This window comes from Malus sylvestris, chromosome 8 (assembly GCF_916048215.2).
Source record: "Malus sylvestris chromosome 8, drMalSylv7.2, whole genome shotgun sequence".
NCBI lineage: Eukaryota > Viridiplantae > Streptophyta > Magnoliopsida > Rosales > Rosaceae > Malus > Malus sylvestris.
The window spans coordinates 13,062,098-13,083,806 of NC_062267.1; the positions used below are offsets into that span (position 1 = coordinate 13,062,098).

Here is a 21,709-nt window from a genome sequence, read left to right on the forward strand (position 1 = left end):
CCGGGCTCGATTCTGCTGTAGCACGATATTATTTGCTTTGGGCCCCGATCACACCCTCATGGTTTTGTTTCTGGGAACTGACACGAGAACTTCCCAGTGGGTCACCCATCATGGGATTGCTCTCGCGCGAACCAACTTAACTTCGGAGTTTTGATAGAACCCGAAACCAGTGAGCTCCCAAAATGTCTCGTGCTTGGAAGAGATGAGAATATACATATAAGGCTTACAAGATCCATGTAAAGTTGTGAATGACAATGAATAATGTATTGGACTACTTGTGTTGTAAGCCACTTGTTTATCGAGTTGTTAACGACATAAGTAATCTGGCAGTCCTAGTAAAATGAGGATATGGAGTCTTAACCTTTGCAATTGACCTCAAAGAAATCTAATAGGTTTCTCTACAAAGATATAGAATCGTGGTAGGACTCAATCACTTAAGTGTTAGGGTTTGATTTTCGTAGCTGTTAATAGGCCGGCTAAAAAGGAACCCCAATGGTATATAAATACTAGGTCAAGTCCCTACTTCCATACGTTGAATTCCTCAGAACACACACACACTCTCTCTCTCTCTCTACCGACGCAACCATTCCTCCTCATTTCTGAAACCTCTCTCTCTCTTTAATCTCTCTCATTCTCTTTCTACAGCTCCGAGAGCTCTCATCCTTCCTCTTCTTCGAAATCGAAGCAAATCAAACTAACAAACTCTGAAATCTCAATCCCCTGGATGAGAGGAACTCGAATATATCCTTGCATGCATCATTAGAGCACTATTTGGGTGATCCACCATTGAAGCTGAGAGCTTCAAGCTTCCATTACTCAAACCCATATGAGGTTATTGCCCTACTTCAATTGCTTAAGTTATTCTTTGGTTTTTTATGTGTTTCGAGTTGAAACCCTTGGGTTTAGTCTCTGCCATTTGTCTGTGGGTGTATCATCACCCTCGGCGAAGAACTCCGGCGAGAGCCGTTGAGTTCAAAGCCTACTGTGTTTTCATTTTTTTTAATTAATTTTTTTATTTTTTATTAATTTTATATTGTGGATGACGTCGCCCTGACGTCGGCCCACGTCACATTCCCTTTGGGCGCTCGGCTGGCATGAATCGCTAGGTCTCTCCCTCAGGCCTGCTTGGGCTCGCTCGCCAGCTCACGCTGGGCTTCATCACTCGGGCTACGTGGCCCTGTTCCTGCGCTTGTCCCTCAGGCTAGAGCACACGGTGGACTTGCTCTAAGTAGTTGGTACTTTTTATATTGTCAATTACTTTTATGGTGAAACCTCAAATTTCTTTATATATTAGAGCATGTTATCCCAAATGTGAAGCCTAATGGCCACACGTGCTTTATGTTACCTGATTTGTGTTGTTCACGAGTTAGACTTGGAATAATTTGTCACGCATGAGAGAGCGTGTTGAGCGTATGAATCCGATATCAGAAAAAGAATAAACCTTATATGGGTAGTACTGGAGCTACTCCACATATTGCCAATATTAATTTTAAAGTTGAACCTCAACTTTCTTCAATTATCAATTTTATCTTTTAAATTCACATGACTGACAACGTAATTAAGATCTTATTCATCCGTAATAAACCAAAACGGGTACAAAACATTGTCTTTTTAAGGACAATGGGATAGTGATTCCACACTTTCGTTTTCTCTTTCTATAGTCCTCCATTCTTTTTTTGCCCCCTTGATACTCCTTTAATTTGTTCAATCTAGAGGAATGCATAGAAAAAAAAGAAGAGTGCAAAAATTACTACTCCTGATTTACACATAGCTGAGATACAAGACCCTATTGGGCCCAAACACATTTATTAAACGGAAACGAAATTTACATGTTGAATTAAAATGCAATTACAAAATTCAGATCAAATTCCATGCATATAGAGTAGGCTATGGCATACCCCATAACATGTATATTATTCATACATACAAATATCTTGGAATTCCTTAAAAACCAAGGATCAAAACTTGAAGCCATGTTATTGGCTTTCTATGTTTTCTTCAATATCCTTTCATCTCTTTTGGAAATTAAATGCCTTGATTGAGAAGGCAAAAGTGAACCCAAAGAGCACACAAATGCCAACGTGCACAGCTGCAACTACACCCAAAAGGTCCCGTCTATACCCAAAGTAATTCCTGACAAAGTGTTCCACACTTTCACCTGAATCAAATTTGTCTTTTATGTCTCCAAACTGCGAAGCAATCAATCCGTATAACGTGTATGAAACCGGGCAAATCCAGTAGTACCATCTCCACCAAATTGGCATTCTCTGTGATAGAAACAAATTTAGTACATTGTAAGTAATGGTTCATCGTGATACACGGAAGTTTCTTAAACACAAACCAGACATACATAAGAGCTATAGGAACTTACCGTTCTTGGAACGATGAATCCTGAGAAGAGATTCCATATTGCATAGAAGGCAGAGGCGACTATGGCACCAATGTTATGATTGGGAGTCACGGCTACGGTCATCATACCATAGAATGTGAAGTATAAGAAAGTGAAGTACATGAAGAAGATGTACCAAAGGAACTTGCTGACTGTCCACTCAAATCCGATCATGGTGTACACAATAACTCCATATATGATTGTCTGAACAAAAATATACGGGAGCTCAATCACTACCTGCAAATCATTGGAATTTGGTGAGATACATACCATCATGGCGAATTCAACAAAAACTAAAAAAATTCTTGTTTATACAACTTCATGGGTAAGAGTAACCAAGTAGACTGAAACATGCTTCAATAATTTGTTCTTTTTGAAATCCTGAACATTTCAATAAAGAAGAATCACAGTTTAATTGGATCATCTACCCTTTAGAAAGGCAACCTTATTGAGTGAAATACCTGTCCAAAGGCATACGGCAATGCCGAGTACATTCCAGCTGCCCTTTCTCTGTAAAAGACTGTCCTCTCAATAGCCACAACCGGCTGTACTGATGAGGAATTTTGAACCCCAATGAAGAGAACAGCAGCATAAATGGAACCCATTGCATTGAAAAGATCTTGTTGGTTTCTCCTGCATTTTCAATAATTATTGTTAAATTAAGGACTAAAAGTTTCCATTTTCACACTATGTTTTGTTGTATGTTTTAAACTTGGGGTGCCATTTACCTTTTCGAGCCCAGATCCCAGAATATTGTCCCAAACATTAAAGCTATGAAAGTTGTGAACAAGAGTCTCACTGCACTGTATGGCGGGTTTCGCCAGTATGATAAATGTTGTTTCCATAGACAGGCCATACACTGGCTGAAGAAAGACTGAGAGTACTGAGTAGGGAAGTACAAGTCTTTTGAACCGGCTGGAGGAGTACTTAGCTCCTTGATCATGGCCTTGTTTCTCCTGAACCATTCAAGATGTTATTAGTAGTTACGAAACCAAATGTGCTAAAATTCAACTAGAAAATTCTTCAACTTCCAGGTTTTAGGGGCGTTTAGAATTAGAATTAGAAACTTCAGCGGAACCCTACCTGTATAGTTCTGAGTTCCTGTATATTTCGGTGAAGTTAACACCAAGAACTGCTTCTTGTGCTGCTGCAGTAATCTCTAACATCCAAGTTGCAGGATTGTAACCATCCTTAATTTTAGGAACTCCATCAATATCCTTTGTTAAAACAAAAACCATGTCAGTAAATACAATTAGGTATGACAACGTTTGAGAGAGTGGGAATTCGTAAACATGTTAAACAGATATTGGAAACATGCTTTTATAAGCCTTACCTCAAAGTACTTGATCAAATGGGCAGAATGACGGCCTACAGGACCGACATATATTTCTTCACCTCCCCTTTTCAAAAGAAACAGCTGCAGTGCGAGATTGAATTGATCAGTTATGGTAATATTAAGTAGCACATTCAATTTTTTTATTTTTTATTTTATAGCATAAAGATTGTCTTGCCTCATCGAAAGCATCAAATATGTCAATGCTTGGCTGATGGATGGTGCAGACTACAGTTCGCCCAGTGTCCACTGTATTCCTCACTGTTCTCATTACAATTGCAGCTGCCCTGGCATCAAGGCCAGAGGTTGGCTCGTCCATGAATATTATGGATGGATTGGCAACAAGCTCTACTGCAATCGTTAGCCTCTTACGCTGCTCAGTTGAGAGACCATTCACTCCAGGCAATCCAACAAGCGCTTCTCTTATCGAGGTCAGTTCCACAAGCTCCATGACTTCCTCAATAAACATCTGCAAACAATTTTAGCATCAGAATTATAGTCAACAACTTGACTGAACAGACCACACTAAATTGACAAATATGCAACCCTACTGTCATATGCTTTACCTTTCTGGTAGCGGAATCAACCTCAGGAGGCAACCGGAGGGATGCAGAGTAAACCAAAGACTCATAAACTGTTACATGAGGAGAGTGTATATCGGTTTGCTCACAATATCCTGATATGCGAGCAAATGTTTCTTGCTTTTTAGGATACCCAGATATTGTGATGTTTCCTTCGATAAATCCACCCGTTTTCCTCCCTGCCAACACATCCATTAGAGTAGTCTTTCCAGCGCCACTAATACCCATCAGAGCTGTTAAGACTCCCGGCCTAAAAGCACCGGTCACACCCTTCAGAAGTGGTAGCCGATCCTCAGTTACCCCTTGAGTTTTCATTTCCTGAAGCCATGTAATAAATTTGAGGTTAAAGATGTATTCAGTGCTACTTGTAGAGAAGTAAAGAGAAACATTGTTGTCTGAATCTCAAACCAAATTCATGAATAACCAAAAACAAAATGGGAATTTTCTTCAGAAAAGCTCTTCAAGCCTGAAATCTCAAACATTGTTTTCGCTTACATAAAACTGAAATATACCTGGGGCATGTCAACAGCATATTTGATTTCATCAAAAGTAATCCAAAGAGGTTCGAAAGGAAGAACCATTCCTCGCTTCTTGTTTTGATTGGCTTCAGTAATGCTACCCACTCTTGCAGACAGTGTTCTCAATGAGACACTTCTTCGACTTTCATTCCTTGGGTCTGCATTGTTAACCAAGAAATCATGTTATAGATCGAAATATGCAAGCTACAAGGGAGACTTAATCTTGGGAAATTTTCAACTCACCAGAAGAGTTCTTCCCTCTTGATGATAGCTCAACAGAATCCCCAGTTTGATCAGTAAGTTTCTCAGCCAAGGCCTCTTTGGACAGTACTGCTTGAGGCTTCTCAAATGCTGCAAAATAGTTGTTCGGGTCATTAGTTATAATGTTCATATGGAAATACCAAAAAACATATGTGCACAGATACTTACGATTGAGAAACTTCAAGGCCAAAGTATAGAAGAAATTGAATAGAAAAATATATCCGACTGTAGCTCCCACTCCAATCCAGTACCAATATGGTTCTATGAAAACCCCGCGAGACTTCAAGACCATAATTCCTAACGATTCTGTTGAATTAGGAGGAACCTATAACACAAATATATCCATATGTATCAGCTAATGCTTTCAAAATAAAATCCTGAAACACTAATTTTTCCGCTTACATGGCTCCAACTGTCTCCGAGAAATTCATTGACAGCTATGGCGTTTTGGCCATACATCATCGGTGAGGCCCAATAACCCCATACCCACCACTTCTTCACATCGTCTGATTCAAAAGACATATTTAAAACCATCAGCCAAAAGAAATGTGATTATTTTTCTTATTACTTAGATTATATTGTTTCCATGCATAGTTCACCTCGAGACAAGACAAAGCCACCCAAAACTAGTACTGCAAGCAACGCGAAAGACCCGAATGTGTTTGCAACAATTATATTCCTCCCTAATGCCCCCATAAATCGGAATAGTCCTGATGCCATCTGGTTAAGCAATAGGAGTAAAAGATATTGTCTAAAAAACCTGCCATTTGAGAGACGTCATCAAATTCTGAAACCAGGTCTGAATTATAAATAGGATTTGTAGTGTGTATGATGTTTTCTTTCTCACCTTTCGATGTTTGGATCAAAACCAATTACATAGTACGTCATGACCACCCAAACGGCAACTTCTACGAAACTGATAGGGATCTTAAGGATCCATGTCGGTAAAGAGTATGCCCAAGCAGGATAGAAGAGAAGGTCCCTTTGCTTGAAAAATACAGGAAGTTTCATGATAGTCATGGCAAGCTCTGAGAACCCATTAAACATAACTATGATCACTGTAAAGAACATAGCACCCATGAAAATACCCCCATCGTCAACTGTATTCTTATGCATCTCAGTCCGGAGAAATAGTGTCATTGATATAAAAGCCAATAGAGTGAGCTGAAACCAAAAACCACAAGAAATTAGTATGCCTAGTACTCATTGAGCTTCGCTGAACAAATCTTCTTTTCAAATAGTGTTAACACTTTTTTCTTATTATTTTCCAACAAATTATAGAAATCCACAGTATGATTCCAATTTACAAACACCACTTACCTGAGTCATCTTGAAAATGTAGACGAACGAATTCCTCTTCATAAGCAAAAATTCTCTATCAATGCAAGCTTTAAGCAATTCCTTCTTGCTAACACCATACTTCTGAGTTGTTAAGGCTGCAGGGTGACCCTTGGACTTGTCAAATGGAGTAGCAAGCTCATCACCAAGTTTTCGACCAATATGAAATGACTGAAATGCTTCAGCAAATTCCTTGGAAGATATAAAATTATATGGCTCTTCTTTATCCGCCCAGTACTGCTCCTGATCTTTCTTTGATGTTACCTATAACGCAGGGGGCAAGCGGGAAAAAAAACCTGAGGTTAGGAAAAAGGACCTCTCTGAAGAACAAAAAAGTGGTAACACAACAATAGGAGTGCAAATTCTTACTTCTTGTAAGAAGTCAGCTACTCCTTTCCTCTCTGGACATTTGAATCCCATGTGCTCAAAGAACTCGAGAACATTTTCGCGGGGACCTTGGTACACGATTTGCCCATCAGACAGCACAATTATGTCATCAAATAGGTCGTAGGTTTCTGGTGCCGGTTGGAGAAGAGAGATAACAGCAGTTCCACTGAGGATGTGGATGGATTCTCTGAGTGATTTCACTATCTGAAATGTTGTTGAACTGTCTAAACCAGTTGATATCTCATCCATAAAAAGTGCTCTTGCCGGTCCAACCAGCATCTCCCCTGCAGTTATGGATCAGAATTTTCAATAACCAATAGGCAAAGAAAGTATGTCCAATATTAGTTACGGCAGTATGGTAATCAACGGTTTACCTGTTGTGACTCGCTTCTTTTGTCCGCCAGAAATACCTCGTACCATTTCGTCCCCCACCATGATGTCTGCGCAAACCTCAAGTCCCAAAACCTGCAAAGTTTGTGTTAGCATCTGAAAGAAAAATGGTCCCAAAATCTGATACATTTATCCATTTTGAGCTTAAACTTAGAAGGAAAACGAATCCACCTTGAGTATATAATCTGTAACTACACTGGTCTCCTGTCCTTCCAGCGATGCTGCCTGCAAAAGTTGAAAAGCATTCCAAGATATTGAAACGGATTTTTTCAACAACACTTTTGCATTATCTGAAATATGTTATAAACAGAAAGTTCTGTGGATATTAAGTTTACCTTCATGTAGATATCTAGATCAGGATCTGGCATGATATTTGCTTCCTTTTCTCTCCTTGATAATTCTGCCAACATTTCTGAAAATTTTACAAATGAAAAATTAGATTCAGATTCATGAGAATACTTCAGTTTAAACCACAAATGTCAAATGTTTTGGGATTTCAACTTGCCATAACGTGGTCCGACCCCTTGACATCTTGCCGAAAAAGCCAGTGTTTCTCTCACTGTCATTTCCCCTATGTGGAGATCATGCTGACTAATATAAGCCGAGGTCCTCTCTGGCACAAACTCTTCCATCCCATGTCCGTTATATGCAACTCTCCCAGAAAACTACAAGTTTATGAACAATTTTATCAAATCATGAGGTGAAACAACTATGTTAATAAGGGTTGGACACAGGATTGGAAATCTTATATCCTTACTTTTAGATCTTTAGCAAGTTTTCCAGCCAAAGCCAATAGTAATGTGGTTTTCCCAGAGCCTGGGGGTCCTAAAAGCAGCGTCATTCTGCAGAAGCCGAATCCGAAAAATCAGAAGTGGACAGTTAAAAGGTGTGTGTGATGATTTACACCAGTACTTAGTCCAATCCAGTTACCTTCTAGGCTTGATAATTCCACTAACATCAGTAAGCATTGGTAGCGGATGCTTTCTACTTGGAAGAATGTGAACAAAATTCAGGCACCCCTTCAAACAGAAAATATCATCCACATTAAGTTTCAAAAGTATAAATTGTTTCAATTGCATGATTTTAAAGAAAGAAGGAATTGTTGAATTACCTCCAAAATATTCGCAACAAAATTGAATATTGTAGGTAAAGCCCTGCCTCCCACATAAGCTTCTGCTTCAACATTTAAATGCTCATAACGCACTTCAATTGTTGGCATATCAAGTCCAACCCTGAGACAAACCAAACCACATACATCAATTTTTTTCCAAAACAAAAATCTGACCACAAATTTCTTTAGAAAAGCTATGAAAATCTATTGCACAAAAGTTCCATCTTGTTTCACAATACAAAGTTAATTAAGATGCAAAACTTACCGATTAATCCGGTCCTTGAGCTTCAACAAGAACTTCTCATTGTCTTCTTCTGCAGTTTTCACCAGCCTCTCCAGCACATTCTTTCTTTCAAGCAACCCAAGATTCTTGACGTCAATCTCTCTTCCTTTGCCTTCTTCCTCGGTGAGAATTCCGCGCCGAATGCGCAAATAAGTAGGCAGCTTCTCAATGGCTGCCCATTTCAGAGCTTCCTCATCATCTTCATCGTGTGAAGACTTGGAGAAAACATCCATGGTGCTGTTCCTCCAAATATTAGAACTGCTCAAACGAGCACTACTCACTCTAATTATATCACCACTACCGTTATCCATTTTTACGACTTTCTTTTTTCACTTCCAATACAATCAAGCACAACAACCCACAAGGCCTTGTGTAAATCTCATGCAAAAAAACACGTATTCGTGGATTTCTGAGAAGAAAGCAGCTCGGTATCCCAGATGGGACTGAATATTTATGGATGAACAGACAGCAGAGTTAACATTAATAATGCATGAAGCGGGTTTCTGTGTTCCTGCATTGAGAGGATTTTGTGGGGGCTTTTTGAATTTTTGAGTTTGAACTGAGACAAGGGTATTTATATAGCTTTAGCGGTATACACAAACTAAATGAATAGTCAACATGTATAGTACTGTATATTGTTGTTGTAATATGATGTAAGAGCATACATCATATATGTATACACACACATACATGGCTCAACTTGAAGTAAAATTTAAAAGGAAAATAGAAGTTGTAAAACCCCTCTCCAAATTTAGTTTGTAATTTTATTTTTTCTCTAAAAGTATTTGAAGTTTTCATTTTGGTCCCTTTATTCCTATCTAATCCAGACCCTCCATCTACGCTGCCACATGGCAACCTCCTAACTCACTTATCCCTCTCTCTTTCTTTTCCTGAGTCTCTCTCGGGTCTCTCACTCTCTCAGCTCTCAACTCTCACTATCTCGAAACTCTCCCTTTCACTCATTTTGTCGATCAACACACCAACCCAAATCCGTTCACCCCGACGACAGCGCAGCACCACCACTACCACCGGGGACTCTCTCTCTCACTTCCTCCCTCCCATCTATGAAGTTCCGGGGCACCCAGAGGACACCCAACCTAGGTTCGGCAAACCATGGGTATGCGAGCTCAGGTCCGGCCACCTCCGGCCGTTTCACTACTAATCACAGGTAGCAACCTCTTCATTTTGTCTTTACCTTCAATTTCCTAGTTAGATAGTAGGGTATATGGGAGTTTTGCCGACAACCGGAGCACGGAAGGCTCCGGACTCCTTCCCCGGTGAGGAATGGGTCAGTGACCCAAGTCGAGTGAACCTAGGCCATTTGGGCCGTATATAGAACTCGGGCCCTAAGCCCGTTTAAACCCAACCCAAAACCCTTAGAGGCTTTGGCCTTCGGGCCATGTGAACCTAGGCCCAAGCCCAGAGAACCTAGACCCAGGCCTAAACCCGGTCTAAACCCCAGCCCAACCGCGTGTGGCCGGCCCGTGAGGAGCATGCGACACACACACATACACAATAGTATATTTATATTTTAATATTTTTAATCCCACAAATTATGGTTTTTTATTTAAAATCTCATTTATATAAACAACTATAATTTTTAATTTTTAATTTAAAAAATATAGTAACGTACATAGAAATAAATTATCACATTAATTTCAGGAACTTCGATCAAAAATTGAAAACCAACAAAATTTCAATCAAAGAATATTCATAGCTAGAGACCACATCCAAAGTCTCCCTTTCATAAAACTTTAGGGGTTAGTATGTTGAATAACTATTTTAATATTATATATATATATATATATATATATATATATATATATATATATATATCAACTTGGTCCACTCATGTTTGTTTTGCACCCCTTCAGGATTTAGAATCGATGCGTACAATCCCGGCGTCAGGGCACTCTCGCATCGGCATCTTCGAGTCATCTTGGTATAGGACCCACTCCTTAGTTCATTCAATTTTATATTATTTCTTTTAGTGTTCTAAATTAGTTGTATGCTTTAAACACGTTCCTATATTTATAAGTCTTATTTATTCTTGTTCTCAGCATTTGTATTCAATAAATGGCTTTCATCACTCTCGGATGTTGGCTAGCACGTGACCATTCCGATGTCCCACAGACATCAGGATCAGGGCATGTCAGAATTTGTGGAAAGATTATCCAACAAAATGGGTGGAAGTTACTTTAATTGGATTTCGGTTGCGAAATATTAATATGAGTGATTGTGTTTTATATACAAGTAATACTTTACATTGAATTTATTTAAATTATGAGGAGTAAGTTTCGAATTATGTACGAACATGAGAGTACATTGTTCTAGATCTAATTAAATTGGTTAAATCTTTATGATGGGCTATGTATTTCTTTGAGAACCCTTGACAATGGAGTTTTAAAATCATTAATGAAGTGGCATTTTACTTGAGCTGTCCAAGAATCCAAACCTACTATATATGGTATGACTAGCCGACTTTTTTTAATAACCAATGAGAATTAATAAGAAAAATAATCAATAGGTAAGGAAGAGGAAAGATACTATCCAGCAAACAAAAACATTAGAAATGATTGGGCCAAAAGTATTGTTTCTTCTTCACACTAATTCCCAGACAGCACTAAATAGAATAAGTTTTGGGAATTATTATTAGCATTTCAAAAAATTCATTTGGCATTCCAAACTTTCTATAATTAAAAAATAATAATAATACACTTGTGAGAAGTGTAAAATAAGATTTTTTGAGTGCTAATAATAATTCCCTAAGTTTTAAGGAACTGTTATTAGAGCAAGTCCACCGGAGTGGACATTGCCCAGCACACAGTCCAAAAAACAGCCCAGCACCCTGTCCATTACCTCCAGCCCGCGCAACAGCCTGGGGCCCAGCCCATGCTGGTCTCTGGGCCAGCTCAAAATTGACTGACCAAGAAGCTGGGCAAGTGGCCACGTGGCAACTTGCTGGCTCTTGGATTTGAATATTTTTCAAATCCAACGGTCCAGATTAATTAACTATATTAAAATTTATTAAAAATTATAAAAAAAATACAGAAAAATTATAAAAAAATACAGAAAATTTTTAAAAATGTTATTTTTTTCTCTATAAATAATAAGGTTTGTGGTTGAAGAATAAAGTGTATTTGATGAGTTTATGTAATTTCATTTTAGTGTGTTTTTTTATAGTTTATTTGATGAGTTTATGTAATTTTATTTTAGTGTTTTTTTTTTTAAGTTTATTTGATGAGTATGTAATTTTATTTTAGTGTGTATTTTTTTTTAAGTTTATTTGAAATTTTATCCGAAATTGATTAAAAATCTTATCCGAAATAAACTTAAAAAAAAAAAAACACACCAAATAAATGTGCTGGGTGCTAGCGCATTTTTTTAGGGGTGGAGATGCCTTGGCCTATTACTGTTCACTCCAGTCTATTACTGTTCACTTGAGTAGATAAATGCGCTGGGTGCTGGCGCAAAGTCCTTAGGGGTGGATTTGCTCTTAGTACTCAAAAAATCTCATTCTACAATCCTTGTAAGTATTTTTCTTTCTAGTTATAAAATTTTTTTAGTGCTAATAACAATTCCCCAAGTTTTATTGTCAACTTAGGCCTAGGTTAGAGACTGTAAATCTTATGCCACCTATTTCCTATATATTATGGGAAATACTAAGGATATTCTCTTAAAAGTGGAACTCTTCATAGACTCTCAACCCTTCATTTTTTTGCACAATGTTTTATAAAGTTGGCACGAAAATTAACGTTAAACTATGAGGTATCAGATAATCCATGAAAAATCTCACTTTGAAATAGTATCTTTAGCATTTCTCTTCTTATTATATAGTCATTATTTCTTGGCAGACACTCAAAGCCCCAAAAAGGGTTTCCACTCCTTTAACAACAGTTTCTGGCAGTCTTCTAATTTCCAGGAAAGTGGAAGTTTGTTCCTATTTCTTGGAAAACAATCAAACTTTGACCACCTCCAAGGCATGCTTCGATCCACGTATCAAGCTGAAAAAGGTGTGGAATATAGGTTCAAAGCACTTCACAGGGATGAGGCAAGTGCATACGCAAAAATTGTGTCATGTAGTATCCATAAAATCCAATTGACCAAAAGCAAAAAAAAAAAAAAAATTTGACACATAAATAAATGTCCACCCAATTTTTTTTTTTTTTTTTGAGGTAATAAATGTCCACCAATGATTAAACGGTAACTTTATTAGGATATTAGCTATTTAAAAGTTGCTTTTCCACTCCTAACATTTAACAATTTAACCGATTAATGCTATAATTTGTAATAAAAAGATAAATTAGAACATCCTTCTAAAAATAGCTATTTAAAATTCATGTCAAGGTGCCGCATAGATTAGCAAATAGCACTTTGTGACTGAACAAGGATATAAATTAGCAAATAGCACGTACTCTAAAATCCATAATTTTGAGTAATTTCATCGTAAGAGAAGAGATCAATTCCTCTAACCTCCTAATCAATCTAAAACTTGACTTTTGTGGTATTGAATTACAAATTTTAATGTGAGAGCCACATCATTTTTAATTCTTTTTGTGTTAGTTAAATGCAAGAGAAGTAAGAAAATCAAAATAGTTCAATTACTCATCATGTGCTAGAAAATAAAGGAGAGTTGAGTAATTCCCATTTAGAGAAAATAAATTAAATGGAACAGAAAATCTCTTCCATCTGTTTCAAAATAGGAGAAAAACATAACATGAAGTCAAAAGAAAATCATGACAAACGAATTAAAATCTCTCTCGTTGTTAACGGTGTTGGATCAAAATTTACCTGGACGTTTGTATGGAGTATATATGCAGATCAAGGGTTCGGATCATCCCAGCAAGGGAATCTAAATCTTGAAAAAGATCATGCGTTTACTTGCAAATTGCAATGCATGTTTTTCATGTGGCTTTCCACTTGGACAAAATAAATAGAATCTGTGATGGTCCTTGACTCTTTGGCATACGTTAAAAACTTGCTGAACATAATTTCTTGGGGTCCAAGTGGCAAGGAATGGTGGTTATTATGCCTACATTTGTAAACAGAGGGGATGATATAGGAGTACCAAAATGTTGAATTTTAATTTGATAGCATAGCAATTCCAACAAGGAATGGTGGGTACTACTTACAACATAATAATATTCCTCTTTATTTGTAAATGAAAAGTTTTATATTCAACTCCTGTATATGACAAGTTTTATGTAACTTAACATAAATTATCGCACTCTTTAGTATAAATATAGAGCTGTATTAAAGAAAAAATATGCAAACATGATGATTGAAGCTATAAATTTCGGAATAAGAAAAAGCTACAAAGAAATTTTAACATTGCTTTGAGAAATGATTTTTATACACTATTTTTTCTTATAGCACATCATTTGGTAATTGGGAGATTATATTCACACATTCCAAATTACTTCTGTTACATCCCACATTGCCCAGGGGGTGGATCCTGTAAGCCTTATATGTATATTCTCATCTCTACCTAACACGAGACCTTTTGAGAGCTCACCAACTTCGGGTTCCTTTGGAACTTCGAAGTTAAGCAAGTTCGCGTGAGAGCAATCCTATGATGGGTGACCCACTGGGAAGTTCTCATGTGAGTTCCCAAAAACAAAACCGTGAGGGCGTGGTCGGGGCCCAAAACGGACAATATTGTGCTATGGTGAAGTCGAGCTCAGTGTGGTTGGGGCTCAGGTCGGGATGTGACAACTTCTCCCACACATTTTTAATAAAAAATTAAAAAAGTCGGAGAAAAGTAAATTGGGGTGTGTGAATATAATTTCTCTTGGTAAATTTAATATTGCTTTGATAAATGATTTTTATAAACTACTTTTTCTTTTAGCACACCATTTGGTTTACAAAATTAGTTTCAAATTTGATCTCTCTAGCGTTACCCATGTTAAATTTTTTGTTACTTTTAACTAGTGAACAGTGTTGAAAAGTTAAAATAGCTAGCCAATTTAACTTCTCTATTTTAACAAACACTATAATATTTTATTAATTAACAATTTAATCCCTTTATTTATTTATTTATTTTTTTTTTTTTGACATATCCACTTTACCCTTTCTCTCCTCTCCGTGCCCTGCCCATCTATTTCAATTTTCCTGCCATAGAAGTCCATAAGCTTCACCAAGAAAAATGAAATCCACCTGAAGCAGAACAGACCAAGACTCGCTTTCTCAAACTCTGTGTGGTTTCTTTCTCAGACCATCTCCCTATCTCTCTGTTGAAGAATTCCGTGTTGCCATCACATCCGCCAGTGTGCAATCTTAGAATTCAGATCTCATCGCTCCGCCACGTTGATTTGTTGCCCTACCATCAGACCTCGTTACTCCCTCATATGTTCGAGAACTCAATGCAAGGATTGGAATAGGAGCTCGTACAGTGTAAATGATAATAATATTAAACGTTTAGCTAGCCAGTTAATTTCTTCTCAAATTTTGGCGAGGCACTGTTCCAAAACCTATGATAGCTAGTATGTTGGAAACTTATTTTTCTCTGTTTTGCTACCTTTTGCGTTAAAATTAACCAAAACAATCTCTTTTGGCAAGGCCGTTGGTGATGCTATAGGGGAATTCCAACTTCCACCAACACTTTCTTGAACATTTTCAATTCATTGTGTGCATTATTTTTTTCCGGTATGTTATTGTCTGAATTAAATTAACAGAGAACGGTTGCTTAATTAAAGATTTTGTTTAGTAGTTCCTTGATCAACAAGCGATTGAGCAATACTTGACGTCATTGCTTACTTAAACGTTTACCTATTCTCAATAGATGGATAAACAAAAGATTATTTAAGCATTTTATAAATCTTCAAACTAATAAAAAAAAAAAAGTCAAGATTCAACAAGAAACTCTTTAGCCACTTAGTTTTACGGTTTAGTGGTATTCCTCTTCACTCGTAAGTGAGAGATCTTAGATTTGATTCTCTCCAAAGGCAAACCACATTATTGTTAGCCATATATATAGGTCATTTATGCAAAGGGATTCCTTTTTTTTTGTTTTAAATGGGTATTAGGTGTGAGGCTCACTCTACATCGAACTTTAACGATCCAAACCGTCTATTTTGTAAGTCTCGATTCATAGATCATCCTTGCAAAAATTCAATTCAATCCAAAACCATTTGTCTATTTAATTATCAAGATAAAATTTCATTGTTTCTTATATAACGAAGTATTTGTTAATTTTTTTTAATCTAATTAGATGTTTTAAATATTTCCGATTTGGCTAATATTTTGTACGGATGATTTATGAGGTGCAACTTAAAAAATAAACAGTTCAGATCGCTAAAGTTCGATATGGTGTGGATGTGACAACCCGTCCCTAAAATTACATTTTTATTTATTTTAATTGAGGGAATTGACGAAAATGCCCTAAAGGCAAGGATTTTGACTTCTGTTGACCATCGTCTAGAGAAACATATGACTTATTCTTTTGGCGTATTTGTGTAGTACTCGTTGGTACGAACGCATAGGCGAAGACCGTTCGCAAGTCCGGATTATAACGGTGTAGTTACAGACGTTTGAAAGTGGTTATTTATATTTTAGTTTATAAATTATTTGAACTCCCACCTTGTGGGAAAGAAGCCAATCAGCTTCAAGGATAGATAAAGGAGAACCAAATAGGAAGGGAGAAGGAAAAAAAAAAGAAAAAAAAAAGAAACCTTCCCGTCGGGCAATGCACCCCCACACCCAAACTGATCAAACTCCGGTGATTTTCGTCATTTTTTTCATTGAACCACTACTATCCAAAACTTGCAAAACACTCAGTGACCTTCCCTCTACCATCTCCACCCATATTTGAGGATTTTTAGGTCCAAAACCGTGAGGAACCCCATCGAAGCACCAGAGGTGCTTGACAGTGATTCCTCCGATCCGGTGAATTCCACCACCTAAAACTACACTTATTCAACTGCCCTTGGACCCAGGAACAAGACCCAACCAATGGTAGAGACGTTGGAACACCGAGGAATGAGAATTGAAGTTCACCCATTTTAAGGTTCCGGCGGGTTTGACTGGAATTGGAGCCTTTCCCGGCCAAATTGGACTTGGACACATGTATAAAACTTGCTCTACCCTTTGAGATATTCATTTCTATAAAATTTGAGAATTTTTGGAAATAGTTGTATTTTCCGGCGAATCGGGGCAGCCGACCGCCGTGTGCGGCAGCACATGAGCCGAGTCACCCTCTGACCTTTCTAAGCTAAGTTCAACACCCCAATTCCATAGGTGAAGTCCAATTGATAAAATCTGATCGTTTGAACATAGTTTTTATAAAGACCGCTACTTGAACATTATGTGAGTTGATGATTTGACAGTTGGATCGTCACCAAACTTTAATACATTATATTATGTAATATTTAAGGATACCAGAAACTTACGGATTGGGAATATGACATACGGATCTTCCCGAATTGGATTTGTAAGTTCGCAAAATAAAACGTTGTCCGCCATTTGAATTGGCAATTGGCGGAGATCCAATTGTTGGATCGTAGTTAAACTTTAGTATGATGTTTTACAAGCACAATGTGGATCTTTGGAAGTTACGGATCAGAAATCCGAGATGCAGATCTTTCGGATTGAGTTACGTAGGTTTGTAGACCTGATAAGTGAATTTTATATTATATATTTAACCATATTTTTAGTATATTTTGGTTAATATTTTGGAAGAATTTTGATACTTTGAATTGTATTTTCAATATAGGACTTTTGACTTCCTCTAGAGAAAAACGTGGTCAAATGGATGAATTTTGGAGTAATTCTAGTTGGAAGACGTTCGTGAGTCACTTAGCTTGATCGTAACAAAAATTGGGATTTTTCCATCAAGCGGTTATTTTCTGGCGATAAAATAAAGGAGTAATGTGCAATACTAGAAAATGATGTTTCTGGACTTAGATTACGTTTTTAGAGCCCAAGATGACCTCGGATGGTTTCGTGGCCTTCTGGAGATGTGTTCAGAACGTCCTTATCTTTAAAACAAGCTATCTTGGGCCGGATTTGGAGGAGATATGAGACTAAAACGTGGCTGGACAAGTACTTGGCAGATTCTCCTAGTTAATTAGGGTTTTATTTTCTAAGATTTTTTTTTTTTTAGTTCCCTAATTGGAATAAGAAACCTAAGTCTTAGGGTTTGTAAGGTCTGAGCAAATATATTGCTTTGGCCATCTACAGTTTTTCTCTACGCTTATCATTATTCAACTTCAGAGACAAAGAACTTGGCTAGGGTTCTTAGAGATGTTCTACTTTAAGGTGCTTTCATGCCTTTTATTTTTAATAATATTTTCTATGATTTCAATTATGAATATGAGTAACTAATTCCTCTTGCTAGGACGAAACCTTGAGCCTTAGCATGTGTTGATGCACAAAATCAGTGAGGACTTTGGTACAACAAAAAGTGTCAAGTTTGTGACCTTCGCTAAATTGCTCCGGTCACTAGTGTGGATAAGTATGCAAATGGATAGAGACAAGGAAGCAAACACAAGATGTACGTGGTTCACCCAGATTGGTTACGTCCACAGAGTAAAGGAGTTCTCATTAATTGTGAAGGGTTTACACAAGTACATAGGTTCAAGCTTTCCTTTAGTGAGTACTAGTGAATGATTTAGTACAAATGACATTAGGAAATATTGTGAGAGAATGATCTCTATTTATAGAAGAGAGTTTCTAGTTTCATTCTGACATTGACACATGTCGTGTTGTGATTGGCTTCTGATGTTGACACATGTCGCGCTATGATTGGCTTCTGATGTCGACACGTGTTGCGCTGTGATTGGCCTCCTGGTTGGAAGGAAACTCTTTTGGGTCCTTGATCGTATAATGTTGATCGGTGCTCAGTAGTTTCGGGATTGGTTAAGTATGGTATAAACAGTGCTCCCCTAAGTTCCCGAGTGAGGGAAACTCCTCGGTTGGGGACATGCAAGATCCAAGCCATTGAGTAATCATGAAACTTCTAAGTACCGAAGTGTGGTATCATTTTCACTTGCCTTATCTGTCTCATATGTAGATGTGGCATCTTTGGGTGGTATCTTTAACCGATGAAGATGCACAAGGTAATGTATCAATTTCACTTGAAGCTTACTTGTAGTTTCGGGCTTGGTCAAGTGCAATACAAACACTATAGTAGGAGTCCCCCAAGTTGCCGAGCTAGGAGATTTGTCGAATGAGGTAACAGACAAGGTAAGCAATCAGACTTCCAAGCAAGCAACCTGGATCGGAGGTTCGACTTCAGCTTCCGGTTGATTGTTCTCTTTCTCTTTGTGTCGTAAACAGCAACAAGGATAAGGATAAGCAAATGGAGAAAAGATGATATGAGATACTTTTGCTTTTGAAGAAGTAACTTTCCACAGGTTTATTCTTGAACTGGGCTGGAGGGTTTTCTGGTTTCCTCTAGAGTATAAGGCCGACTCAAGAATTTGAGGGTCAAAACAAGTCCATCAAATCTAGAGTACATTCGACCCTGATGATAGGGGATACTTTTGCTGTTGACAAAGTATCAGATGTATCGGCACATGTTCTGTTATGCTTGTATCCACATGTTTCCTTGTATCCTTCTCACTTGCCCTATATGTTCCTCAGGCAGATGTGGTATCTTCTCTAGAAGCATAAGATGGTGAAGATGAGTATTAGAGAGCAATACCAGGTAAGTAATCAAGCAAGGGGTTCCAGGCAGTCAGTTCTTGACTGGAAGCTTGATTCCAAGTGTTGACTGATTGCTTTCTTTCTATTTGTCTTGCAGGTAAGAACAAGGTCAAAGGAAAAGACAGAGAAAAAGCATGATATGAGATACTCTTGCTTTTAACCCTGATGATATGAGATACTCTTGCTCTGGTGTGGCTTGTTTGCAGAGGTATTATCGGGGGAAAAAGAAGCTGAGTATTTCGAGAGACTCTGCTGAGAGTGCCCTCTCTAATGTGAAGAAAAGTTGAGCATTTTTTTTATTTGTAGGTCTGCCTGGCTGTGGAGGATGAAGGTCGACATATATAGGAATTGTCCTAACAGCGAGTGGTAATGTTGTTCTTTTACCCTTCTCGGTCATAGCAATGTAGTGAGAGCTGCAAGATTCACGTGTTTTAACTTTGTCAAAGCACTTTGAAAAAGTGGTCTGTGGTATTTGGAAAGCTGATGTTGCGTGTGAAGATTGCAGACAAGCTTTATCCAAGGAAATCTAGCTCTCGAAGTTCGGAGAGCGGTGCCTCTTTGGTTTTTGAACAAGCAATTCTGTCAGGGATTTGGCTCTTGAGATTCGAAGAACGGTGGCTCTTCAATTTTTAAGAAAGAAATCATGTTGGGAGTCTGGCTCTTGAGATTCGGAGATGAGTGCCTCTTCGATTTTTGAGCAAGTAATCCTGTTGGGAGTTTGGCTTTCGAGATTCGGAGAGATGTGCCTCTTTGATTTTTAAGCAAGTAATCCTGTTGAGAGTCTGGCTCTCGAGATTCGGAGGGCGGTGCCTCTTCGATTTTTAAGCAAGTAATCTTTTTGGGAGTCTGGCTCTTGAGATTCGGAGAGCAGTGCCTCTTCGATTTTTGAGCAAGTAATCCTGTTGGGAGTCTGGCTCTCGAGATTCGGAGTGATGTGCCTCTTTGATTTTTGAGCAAGTAATCCTATTGAGAGTCTGACTCCCGAGATTCGGAGGGCAGTGCCTCTTTGATTTTTTGAGCAAGTAATCCTGTTGGGAGTCTGGCTCTCAAGATTCGAAGAGCTGTGCCTCTTCGATTTTTGAGCAAGCAATCTTATTGGGAGTGTTTTCTCGAATGTGAGTAAAGGTTGGGCATTTTTTGCCAGTCTGCCTTGCCATGAAGCATGGAGGTTGACACATATAGGGACTTTTCAGTTATCAAGCAGTGGTGCTATTCCTTTACCCTTGTGGGTAATAGTAGGGTAGCTGGACCTTCAAAATTTATATGTCTAAACTTTGTCAGATATCTTTGACAAAGTTATCTATGGTACCTGAAGAGCTAATGTTGCGTGTGTGGATTGTCGACATATTTTACTCAGGAAAATCTACTTCTCGAAATCCGGAGAGTGGTGCCTCTTCGATTTTTGAACCAACGGCCCTGTTGCCCTTTTTTTTATAGGGGCACCAATTGTGTGCAAGAAGTACGTTCAGAGAGTTATTGCTTGTAGGAATTTTCCCCTTATTTTTATACTTCAGAGATTTATTGCACCTCATTTCTCTTTCATCATTTCTGAGAATGTCTGGCCCGTCCGACCGTCGTTTTGACTTGAACATTGGTGAAAAGGCAGCCATGCCCTCTTAAGACAACATATGACGCCCATCCTTCTTATCCCTTACTGGTCTTCTTACCGTTGGGGACTCTGTGATGAAGAATGATATGACAGCTGCGGTGGTGGCTAAAAACCTTCTCACTCCCAAAGATAACAGACTACTTTCCAAATGGTCTGATGAGTTGGCTGTTAAGGATTCTCTAGCTCTCAGTGTTCAGTGTGCAGGTTCTGTGTCTAATATGGCCCAACGCCTATTTGCTCGAACCCGCCAAGTTGAATCATTGGCGGCTGAAGTGATAAGTTTCAAACAGGAGATCAGAGGGCTCAAGCATGAGAATAAATAGTTGCACAGGCTCGCACATGACTATGCTACAAACATGAAGAGGAAGCTCGACTAGCTGCAGGAATCTGATGGTTAGATTTTACTTGATCATCAGACGTTTGTGGGTTTGTTCCAAAGGCATTTATTGCCTTCGTCTTCTGGGGCTGTACCGCGTAATGAAGCTCCAAATGATAAACCTTTGGTGCCTCCTCCTTCTGGGGTTCTGCCTAGTACTGAGGCTCCGAATAATCACCCTCCGGTGCCTCCTCTTTCTGGGGCTTTGCAGACTGCTGAGACTTCTTCTGAGCAACCTTTGTGGAGGCTCCCTCTTGTTTGTTTATTTTGATTCATGTATATGTACATATTTGTAACTTATCAGAGATATCAATAAATAAGCTTTGCTTCATTTCAACGTATTGTGTTAAATACACCAAATCCTTCTTCACTAAGTTCTTTGAATTTTTCTTTTGTTGAAACTTGTATGTTGAAGCCTTGTGAGTGAAGCATGTATGTTGAGGTAGTGCTCCTTTAATTTCCCTAGTGAGGAAAACTTCTCGGTTGGAG

General features: G+C 38.2%; 2 protein-coding genes across 2 annotated transcripts in view; one reads left to right on the forward strand and one right to left on the reverse strand.

Moving 5' to 3' along the window:
• LOC126631253 (uncharacterized) overlaps nucleotides 1-21,454 on the forward strand; it is a 98,432-nt gene extending 76,978 nt beyond the window's left edge. The window contains exon 2 of the mRNA XM_050301431.1: nucleotides 21,049-21,454. Coding sequence (XP_050157388.1) covers nucleotides 21,049-21,167 — 119 coding nt within the window. The 3' untranslated portion in view covers nucleotides 21,168-21,454. The remainder of the gene's footprint in view (nucleotides 1-21,048) is intronic.
• Nucleotides 1,729-9,119, reverse strand: LOC126631248 (pleiotropic drug resistance protein 1-like). The gene is made up of 24 exons (XM_050301421.1): nucleotides 8,574-9,119; nucleotides 8,309-8,429; nucleotides 8,128-8,216; nucleotides 7,955-8,039; nucleotides 7,703-7,862; nucleotides 7,533-7,609; nucleotides 7,369-7,422; nucleotides 7,182-7,272; nucleotides 6,790-7,091; nucleotides 6,403-6,684; nucleotides 5,930-6,246; nucleotides 5,682-5,842; nucleotides 5,485-5,588; nucleotides 5,251-5,407; nucleotides 5,065-5,172; nucleotides 4,816-4,979; nucleotides 4,289-4,621; nucleotides 3,901-4,191; nucleotides 3,723-3,806; nucleotides 3,473-3,606; nucleotides 3,118-3,345; nucleotides 2,851-3,022; nucleotides 2,372-2,626; nucleotides 1,729-2,267 (listed from the first exon to the last, which is right to left on the reverse strand). The coding sequence occupies exons 1-24, from the start codon at nucleotides 8,900-8,902 to the stop codon at nucleotides 2,010-2,012; spliced, it is 4,356 nt and encodes a 1,451-aa protein (XP_050157378.1). The 5' UTR covers nucleotides 8,903-9,119; the 3' UTR covers nucleotides 1,729-2,009.
• Nucleotides 21,455-21,709: the final 255 nt, after the last annotated feature.